This window comes from Sander vitreus, chromosome 18, assembly GCF_031162955.1.
Source record: "Sander vitreus isolate 19-12246 chromosome 18, sanVit1, whole genome shotgun sequence".
NCBI classification, from domain to species: Eukaryota; Metazoa; Chordata; class Actinopteri; order Perciformes; family Percidae; genus Sander; species Sander vitreus.
The window spans coordinates 12367235-12377722 of NC_135872.1; the positions used below are offsets into that span (position 1 = coordinate 12367235).

At 36.5% G+C, this 10488-nt stretch overlaps 2 protein-coding genes and 3 non-coding genes across 5 annotated transcripts; 3 read left to right on the forward strand and 2 right to left on the reverse strand.

Moving 5' to 3' along the window:
• Positions 1 to 836: 836 nt before the first annotated feature.
• Positions 837 to 2209, reverse strand: dynlt1b (dynein light chain Tctex-type 1b). The gene is made up of 5 exons (XM_078274844.1): positions 2145 to 2209; positions 1879 to 1920; positions 1399 to 1522; positions 1236 to 1313; positions 837 to 1056 (listed from the first exon to the last, which is right to left on the reverse strand). Exons 1-5 carry the CDS (start codon positions 2169 to 2171, stop codon positions 986 to 988), a joined length of 342 nt encoding a protein of 113 aa, XP_078130970.1. The 5' UTR covers positions 2172 to 2209; the 3' UTR covers positions 837 to 985.
• A 2053-nt stretch (positions 2210 to 4262) lies between these two features.
• Positions 4263 to 4453, forward strand: LOC144533907 (U2 spliceosomal RNA). The gene has a single exon (XR_013503492.1). It is a non-coding gene; the product is annotated as a U2 spliceosomal RNA (small nuclear RNA).
• Positions 4454 to 6741: 2288 nt separating this feature from the next.
• Positions 6742 to 6906, forward strand: LOC144533905 (U1 spliceosomal RNA). Its single transcript, XR_013503490.1, has one exon. It is a non-coding gene; the product is annotated as a U1 spliceosomal RNA (small nuclear RNA).
• Positions 6907 to 7742: 836 nt separating this feature from the next.
• LOC144533908 (U2 spliceosomal RNA) lies at positions 7743 to 7933 on the forward strand. Its single transcript, XR_013503493.1, has one exon. It is a non-coding gene; the product is annotated as a U2 spliceosomal RNA (small nuclear RNA).
• Positions 7934 to 8783: 850 nt separating this feature from the next.
• On the reverse strand, positions 8784 to 9887 carry gtf2h5 (general transcription factor IIH, polypeptide 5). Its single transcript, XM_078275266.1, has 3 exons — positions 9807 to 9887; positions 9298 to 9383; positions 8784 to 9130 (listed from the first exon to the last, which is right to left on the reverse strand). Exons 2-3 carry the CDS (start codon positions 9330 to 9332, stop codon positions 8950 to 8952), a joined length of 216 nt encoding a protein of 71 aa, XP_078131392.1. The 5' UTR covers positions 9333 to 9383; positions 9807 to 9887; the 3' UTR covers positions 8784 to 8949.
• Positions 9888 to 10488: the final 601 nt, after the last annotated feature.

Below are 10488 nucleotides of genomic sequence, written 5' to 3' on the forward strand. Positions count from 1 at the left end.
TTTGTAAACTATTTTCCTCCAAATAACCAGTATTTCTTCACAACGTGCTAGTTAGAAATGATCGGGAAAAGTGCTAATATTAATTGGGGATTTTTGTTGTGTGAAGTCAATTTTTTTATTTTTAATGCTTTGCGTTGAACCACTGAAAATACAGAGAGCCTTAGCTGGAATAGGTACCACTTCTTTCTTACCACTCCTTTTTCCAGTTCTTTTCTTGAAAAGCAGCTTTGTAATTGCTCTTGTTTAAGAATTTAATTTATTTAGCTGAAAACACATTTGATACTGTATTATCTGACTACATGGATGAATGGCTTTTGATGAATTGTGTGGATTTTACACAACTTTATGTAAATGGTCTACTGATTTATCATGTAACACATTTCTAATCTCTGCATATACAGTAGTTATACCATTGGCCAAATATACTGTATTTTGCCTTATGTAGAACATATTATTTTAAGTAATTTTTTTTTTTTTTTCTTCTTCTGTAACTTTCCTATATTGCTTACAATGTGTGACTTGCTGTCCTTTCAGTTATTTTATAAAATGGGAGTTATGGACAAAAATGGCAAAAACAAATGTGTTTCCATTCTCAACAAATATCTCAACATGTATTCTAATCAAGATGGTGCCTTGTCTTTAAATTTCTTCTTAACAGGCTGCAGTCTCAAATGTATAAATGCTTTGACATAAATGTACATTTTTTTATTATTTCAGTGTGAATGTAGTTTACAATGGTTTAAGGTGTTTAAATGAGATTGATTTTTGTCACTTCATGCGATGAAAGCTGTACATGTAGCACTCTGTCCTGTCACATGTAAATAAAGCAAAGTATATAAAGCATAATATTGTTTTAATTAATTGCACTTACTATAAAAACAAAATGTATTAAAATATAGGCAACATGACCAAACATAACATGCTGGTTCTGGAAAATACACAAAATCCTAAATAATGCAAACACTTCAGGTACATTGTAGTTGGTTCAGAGGGCCAGTCCAAAAACATTGACGATACAGTACATGGACTTGTTCTCCCATCTCACGGCACAGCTTCCTGTTGGGTGTAATACACAATACATTTAGTATCACATCTGCATTAAAATATTTAAAGTCAGTGACAAAATATTACCAGTTTCTGAAAGCTGACCACTCGAAAGCTCAAGAACACACTGATAGTTGCTGACAGAAGAGAAAACATTCTATTAAATGAACAACATTACTACTGTATTTTACCATCACTTGAGTTGTCCCAGAAGCATGTGCTGGCTGTTTGCAGACCTGCTCCATTTTTCTGCATGATGATACAGGTTACTGTGGGAAAACACACTATCTTTTAATACCAACTTCATAGCTTATGAACCCTGAGGATATTATTGTACTGTAGCAGCGCATGTACCAATATATTTGAAAGGCTTTCCCAGCTTGCTGAGTTGACTGAGGCACTGCTCCACTACACTGGTGCTCCACTGGTTAACTCTGCTGTGCTGGTAGGCATTTCCTCCTATGGCTGCTTCTACTGACTACAGAGACAATTTAAACAAAGTGGTATTAAACATAAACTGATCAACACGTCATTCATTTAATAGCCTTACAATTATACTGTAATACAGGTAGCTAGTATATGTTACCGCGTATATGTAGTCCGCATCATATAATACATCTTAACTAGCAAAATATTACATTAAATTGCTCTAAATAAGCGTTAACCAATATTGTATAAAATTCTACAAGTACACTGACAGTGCCTAGCAACCGTTACAGTGTCCTTAGCAACCAACAGGTCACTCAACATAAAGTTGCAAGCTAGCGGTAGCAATGAGCTGATAAAATCTAAACTTTGTGGATAAACCGAAAGGCATCAAATCTTTTTGCTTACCTCTTTTATGATTTTGCTCACTTCTTCAACGACAAACGCAGTCTGGTGGGATACAAACAGTTCAGTTTAAGCTAGCCAGTCGACAACAAACATTAACGCTGTAGCTAATACATCCATGGTCGACATGGCTGCTTGTCTTCTCATTAACGTGAACTTACTTTCTTGCCAAACGATTATAAACCTTCAAAGGAATTCTTAGGTAATATCTGAGCGTTGTTTCTAGGTGACAAAAAACAGCAATAACTAGTTTCAAGTATGAAACCTACCTCCTCTTCTGTCTGATACTCGTCCATTGCTACTGCCTCCGATGTGAAAGTTACCCTGAAATAAGACTTCCGGTCGTTTTCCTTCAGAATAAGTGAACCGACTCTTTTTTTTCTTCTTTGTTGTTGCAGAAACACGAAATAATAAGTGATCTTCGGCAATGTGAAGTCATACAGCAGCCTTTTGTAAAACAGGGAAAACGTGAAATGTTTTTTTTAAATTTATTTATTTATTTATTTTTACCTATGATTACCTATGATTTTTACTTGATAAATTATATCATTATTTTTTCATTTGATCAATAGTAAACCATTGGATCAGTGCTACACATGACTGGTAACGTTATACTGAAAAAATGGCGGCACTCCAGCCAAAAACCTGTTATCTAGGTCAAGGTATTATACATCCATGGGTTAACTGCATGTCACATTGATTGCACTACTGTAGCCACTCTAAAAAAAATAACACACACAAAAACAGATACTTGGATGTAACTGTATTTGAGTTGCCAGTAAATGTCTTGATAAGAAATTTCCTAAACATATATTACAAAAAAACGTAAACAGGGAAGACACCGCCCCCTGCTGGTCATTTACCGAAAACGTTATTTAACATCAAAGTGAGACATATTTTTCACTTGCTCGCTGGCTAAGGTTAGATAATCGGTTGTCCTCGCCTTCTAGAGGACAATTTCAGGTATGTTAATGCTTTTAAAAAAACAGCTACTTTTAGATAGCGACCTTTAACATGATTCTCACAGTCTCTTGCATTAAATGTAATGTTCAGGATAACATTATAGCGTTTGCTAGTCGAGTTAATATGTTAACATTACGACGCTAACTGCTAGCTAGCTTCACTCGGCTGGGTTATATGGTAACGTTAGCTAAAGTTGCATGGGACAACGTTAACAGAAGGTGTGAGATGTGTATTAGGAGTAGATATTTACACTCGTTCTGCTAAAGTTAAGCAAACTTAAGTTAAGTTTATGCAAACTAACTAAATCAATTGCTATCTTAACCAGGAAGGAAGCGCCCACTTGTAAAGTGTCAGAATTGTCTCAGTGAACTTGGACCAGGTAACTGCGGTATAGTTACGCATTTACTCCTAACATTGCCCTCTACGTAATGCTATTGCTACTAACTAACGCGTAATATTAACATAAGAAAACTTAACCTTGTATTAACGTTAACGAGGTTCTCCTGAAATAACGTTACAGTGCGCTTTTTAATTGTGCAGTTTAGTTTGTGCATGTTTAAGTTCGCGTTAAAAGTCCAAATCAAAATCGGTTGTAATTTGCGTAGTTTGGCATTACATGTCTCACAATTTAAACTTGTTTTAAATCCAGAAACGTTTAACTTATTAATGAATACCATTTGCCATCAGCTTCCAAATTGAGACTTCAATTACTGACAGTACATTTATTTTGACAACAAAAAGACCGGAAGTTGAAACGGTTCTGTTGCTAGCTTGATACACTATGTCTGGTGTCCACATATCGATGGTTTTATTGTAACGTTACTGCTAACATTGTGATATTTTGATGGATTTTACACATTTTCTTAGATTTCCATGGGCTCTAAGTTGCCAATATTGAAATATGTACTTGAGTACAATGCAAAGTGTATGGCGTACATGAGCTGCAGAAGTTTTAGACTGATTAGTTTCCATCACCAGAGGGAGACAAAGCTTAATGTATCTTTGTGAAAGGGATAACTTTAGCTCTCGAAGGTAAACTTCTGTATTATGTTCATTTTCATCCATACACATAATCCCGTAATTAGACATATTTATACTAAATCTCAATTATATATTTAACTGAATAAACAAACAAGTCTGGCTCCATTAAAGCTATAAAGAGGATTTTAAGGTACTCTTTCGTAGTGATAGCTTATTGGGCAGTAGCACGTCACGTGATCAGAAATAGCTTTAACCTGCATTCACTAAAATAACGTTTCTAACAGAAGTCTGCGATGCAATATGTATTTCTTGTAGGTGCAGCCGATTAGTCATTGTTTGCAATTTGTTGGTATATTTTTGTAGTTGTTGACATTATCATGTTGAACCGTGAGTGAGAGTAACCGTGCGGCGAACTACTCCTTTACAGCCGACTCATTCACGGTATCGCTTCTCGGCCTTTTGGCTAAGATCAAGTGTAGTATCTGTTCTTATCAGTTTAATATCTGATACGTCCCCTACCCGGGGACCATATATTAAATTGATTTTTGGAACTGGGAGATGGAATAGGGGCTTGCTCCGTCCACTCCACGCATCGACCTGGTATTGCAGTATCTCCAGGAACGGTGCACCCCCCTCTAAATGTTTAAGATTAAAATACTATGTCAGTTAGCGAAGGCAAGATAAAGCTTTAGTAGAGCATTGATATTTTTCTAGGAATACGTTCTTCGACATGGTTTTTTATTCGCGGTTAATTTGTCGAGTTGTTTAAAGAGTGTAATCAGGCATATAGTATAAAAAGCTATATTGCAGATGATCTCAAACATCTATGATAGTATTTTGCGCCAGAAAGGGCTGAATGAAATACATTTAGATGTAATCCATTTATAGCCTGTGTATGTATATATATGTATATATGTATATATATATATATATATATATAGATAGATAGATAGATAAGTAGGCCTATGATTGTATAGCATAACTGTATCTTTCTTGTGAGTAATGCATCAAATGTGTGTAATCAATCCTTTGGTAAATAATTGTATCATAATAATGGCAGGAGGGGCAATGTTAGTGTTCTAAAACTGGAAAGTAGCATCTGTTTAACCGGGAAAAGTGCAGTGAATGAGCTTGTGTAATTAGGAAAATGATGTAGAGGGGAGACTTTATTTGTTTTATCAGGAACAATAATTTCTCAACTGTGTTAGGGCTTCGGGCAATAGTATGTTCCTGCAGTACTGGAGACTGCATTTTCAGGACCGCATTTCTAGGACTGCATTTCAATGAACCTAGTTTTACGTTTTAAAGGTTGATTCCACCCAAATTCTACTTTCTGTCCAAGTTCTTATAGTTGTAAAGGTATATTTTACCCAAATACTAGGCCTACTTTCTGTCCAAGTTCTTATAGTTTTAAAGGTTTAATTCACCCAAATTACTAAGTAATTCTATACTGTATACTGTAAGTACTTAATACTAAGTATTAAGTACTTACAGTTTTTCAAGCTTTTATCATCTTTTGAAGTTTAATGTGCTGGCTATGATCAATTATTATAGTCATTAAATCAACAAATAATATAATACACCTAGTTGAGCTTACCAAAATAGCTATACAGTTTCATTAAAGCAATAAACAAATAGCCTACAGAGGGCTATCACTTAGCAATATATCATAAGCTAATGTCAACAGATGATTGTATGTAACGTCAGTGCCTTTAAGACTATCAAAGTTAACGTTAGTTAACTTACTCACACTCTGGCTAGCTAGCTAACGTTAACTTTGCTGTTCATTTCAAGACACCAGAATTGTTTTCAACAGTAGGTCATGTGGTCACCCACTTCAGTAGTTTGCGCAGTCGCAAAAGTCCTAGAAATGCGGTCCTAGGATTGCATTCCTGAAAGTGCAGCCTCCAGTACTGCAGCTTTATGCTACTTGCTTCGGACAAAATCAATGACGTCATTGGTCTAAAAAGATACTGCCCTTTACCCCAAACTTCCTGGATTATTGATACACGCTCCGAAGCCTTAGCACACCACGTAACATCACTAGTGATAACATGTATTTTATATTTTTTTACTGACATGAGTCCGTGCAAAATAGTAAGTGCAGTGTTTATAGTCCTTGATTTGAGAATGCATATGACTGATAAAAAAGGACGACATTTTAAAACATGCTGAGTTCACTGTCCTTTCCACGTGTAAGAAAAACTAAAAACATCAATTTATTCTTAAATCCTCACACTGATAGATTGGATTGAATCTGTTGTTAGGCGTCATTGCCGTAGTTCTGCTCATTCCCCAACAGTTTTGTTTACTGTGGTTTCACAGCCTGAGAGCACTGTATATATGTGTGTTTATTCAACTGCATGATCATTTTGGAGGCTACAGTTGCTGTTTAACTAGATTGCGTTTGTATTTGCAAAACAACCAGGGTTGTTCTCACTCCAGACCAATAGGTGGCAGTAGCAGGAATGTCCGTAGCCTACCAGAAGTAAACAAAGAACCCGAAAGTGGTTGTAATGTGAGAAACAAAAGTGTGATGTGTGTTTTTATTCTTTTCCACAGATTTCAAATGTGGATCAAAGCACTTTTGATTGCAGCTTTATTTAGCTTTGTCTCGTTTGAACATGCTGTTGGACTGTTACTCATTTGTGGGAGGTAAAATAGATATAACTGGTGAGCTTAGGTTGGATTTTGATATGGAAATACAGCATTGCATGATGGGAAATATAACCATTATATATCAAGTAAAATGTAAGTAATCTTTGTAAGCCTTAGAACAAACGTGTTTCTTCTATATTAAACTCCTGTAGATTATCAGACCCTTTATAGACTCTGATTCTGGTCATTTTTGGATGGTCAGCTCCATCAGTCAGCATGGTGTGTGTGTGTGAAAGACTCCCCTGCCTCTGAGCTGTACAACTCATACTTACCTGGCAGGGGAGATACCATGATCAACAAGGTGGTTCACCCAGGTTGAGGCTTAGCCATTGCACTCCGGCTTGAGCTGACATCTGCGAATTCCCCAAATGTGGGAATCTCGACTGCATAATTTATGGTAGTGGGGGACTGCGTTCGCGCTCTCCCCTGATAACATGTGAAATGAAAATACAAATTACTTTACACATAAACCTAAGGAAAACACTAATATAACTCTCCCACATATTTAGTTTAAGTTAATTCAGAGTCAGTGAATCATGCTGCAATAAATGTGAAATCACAGTCACCACGGCTCTCCGTTGTTAATAGGACAGCCATGGACGTAAACTGTAAGTCAGTGAAGAAGAGAAGAATCAGACAGTTCACATTGTTCTGATGAAACGTCAATGTCTTGAACTAATCTGAAAGTTGACAATTTGCTGAAAAAAATCAGCGAATGAACGCATTGTGTAGTACGAGATAACATTAGGAAAGTCCGTTCTAGCTCAAATGTTCAGTATAGGGTTGAATCATGCTGTCAGCTCTGTTCTACACTAGAGGCTACCAAAGCTCTTTAGTTGTTGTTGTGTAGCCTAGTTTGTCGCCAGACCGTAAAAAACACATTATATTCTCCCACAGAGAACTCAGTTCGGATGTCTCAGTTGCATGTTTTAACATTTGCAAATGTTTCCGACATTTGTTCTCGGTCTTTTTATGCTGCAACTTTGTTTAGCTGTAAGTTAGATCCATGTTTCTGATGATTTATATTGTCGTTGGACCAGAGCATGCCACGTGACCAAGACGATTCCCACGCGCCGCATTATGAATCCCCCCGTTTATAAGTTTACTTATTTTGTGCGTTTTGCATGGTATTTAACTGGTAACACGTTTATTGAGCTTGTTTTCAGTTTTACCGAGTGTCGCTTAAACACATCATTCACTGCCAGACCTCTCAGTGAGAGTAACCGTGCAGCGAACTACTCCTTTACAGCCGACCCATTCACGGTATCGCTTCTCAGACTTTTGGCTAAGATCAAGTGTAGTATCTGTTCTTATCAGATTAATATCTGATACGTCCCCTACCCGGGGACCATATATTAAATAGATTTTTGAAACTGAGAGATGGAATAGGGGCTTGATCTGTCCACTCCACGCATCGACCTGGTATTGCAGCACCTCCGGGAACGATGCACCCCCCTATAACTGTAAAAATAATGAGGCATCGGTAAATTCAACGGAAACTCCGAGCAGACAATAAAAGGTATTTTGTGTTATTTACAGAGCCATCAACATGTTATACACGACTCATACCTGAGCTTGATAGCAGCACTACAAGGGAGCATTCTTTAGCATTAATGTCACAATACAGTCTGCATGGATCGGTAATCGTTGTAGAATTTTTTTTCTTCTTTTGAACGTAACTTTTATAACTTACTAGCCAAGAGATATTAAAGGCATTTTATCATTACCCTCAAGTGCCTAAGATTCCTTCCACAGTATTAATGTGACTGTTTCAGGCAAATAACATTTAAAACAAAACAGAAGCGCTTCTCCTCAAGAATTACTGTATCCTGGCAGTGTGTGTGTGTTACATTAAGATCATCATGTAGAAAGAAAACAAATGATTGGTGAAATAAACTAAGATAATGTGGAAACAAATTCTGGGCAATGGCCCTGAACAATGAGATTTATTTATTTCGTCCTGCTTGTATTTTTCAGTCTTTTACTCAAACATGACATTTCTTGTGGTCATCAAACATTAAGTGATGTTTTGGGGTTAAATGTTAAACAAAATGACTTTAAATTTGAAAAGGTCACAGTTATTGCCAAATCCACTGAAAGCTAACACCCAACCTGTCTCATTATAGCTCTTTATTTTGGTTCTCTGTGCTTTCATCAACCCTCCATAAAAAAAGATGTATGTAAAAAATTTAATGTAAAAATGGCAACTCAAAATAGCTATTTAAACTAATAAAGTAAAAAGCAATGAAAATGTATTCAACGAATTTCATAATGGACATAATCACAATAATCACAAATTAAGCCAACACAGTACACACATTTTTTACTTACGTTTTTTCACATTATTGTAACAAAAAGAGCAATTGCTCCATTTCAGTCTGCAGTTAAAACATTGCAAACCATGTTCATCTAAAGACAAGTCTTAAACTGTCCTAAGTCCAAGAAGCAAGACTTCTTTGAAACAGTTGAGTATTATTTCTGCGTGACGGTGAATGAGTTCTGGTCCATTAACTCGCCAACTCTCTCCTGGAGGGTCTGAACCACCTCTGCCAGGATGAAGAGGTGTGTGTCGTCAAGGTCCTTGAGGATGAACTTCTTTCCCAGGGCCATTTTTTCATCCAAGTAGAGGAGGAACTGTTTCATGGCAGGATCACTGGTCCAGTGACCAGAGGGGAGCAAGGGGAAACAACTATAAGTTCTGCACAAATAAACCGTATACCGTACTTAGCTTGATAGTACATTTCATCATACGAGTTTTATTTGCGTGTAGCAGCATCAGTAGGGGCATATCATTTTCATCAGATTTACAATTTCCCTTACCATTCAACAAGAACACCTTTGTGTACGTTGACCATGTTGACAGGTGCAGAGAAATCAGCAGTCAATCAAATGTAAATGCTCAAAACCTGCAGCACAATAAATTATGTGTTAACGTTACTTTCCTGACCGTAAACATGATAAGCTAACTAAGCAATAGGTAAAGCCAGGACTGTAAATTGCAGTCAAGAAACATAAGCCAAAAATAACAGAGTTGGCCTGTTTGGGTCTCGCTTTTTAATGAGACAGTTTTCTTAACATAACGTAACCTCAGAAAAAAAACAAAAATAATGGCGGTGTTTAAGAACACATCTGCTAGCGTTAGCTTTTGATTTGATCCCGGCTAGCTTGTTAGCCCTAACGTTAGTTCAAAAGTACATTACCCTGGGGATATTCTGCTAAGTACAGCGATTTTTACATATTAAACAGAACACGCTACCATTAAAGAGTTAGATACCTAGCTAGTACATTCAAAATGAGTTAAGAAGGACGAGAGACGGACTTTCACCAACCTGATAGCTGGCTGCGGCTGTTTGCTAACCAGTTTCAAAGCATTGTGGTGACGTACGGTCTGTACGGAGGGACAATCTTCTGCAATCCAAATATGCGCATGTGCCATAAAACTAGTATATTAAAGTATCGTCAGAGACGGTTAAGAAAGAGGATCTATCGTAAGTTATTTTTATGGTTCCCACTTGCTTGGAGAAAGCTTTGTGCTTTCATTTTAGTACCACTTATCATAGTTACACTGTATTTATCAATGATGATACAGGTTAATTTTGTGGTGGGTAATATGGATAACATTTCTATCACAATGATGTAATAATTACATATCTTTGTATCGTTATATAACATTATAGAGTACATTTGTATGAGCATCCATTGTAAAGCTGTTGATAAATAAAATAAAATTGGTCAATCCAGTGTATTAAATAATTGACAAACAAAGGTACATCATCACATTGATGCAAAAATTATATAAAAGTCCAATATTGCCATAAAGCAGTAATGCTAAATGACTTACATGTCCAACAACAGTCTAAGGGTGTAATAGTGTGCACTATATACAGGGTGTAATAGTGCACAATAATATAAGTGTAGTATTAATTTTGTTTAAAAAAAAATGAGAGAGAGGGATATGCACTGCAAAGTGGCTTGGAGATGAAAATGATGCAGCGCATAGACAAGTCCGAC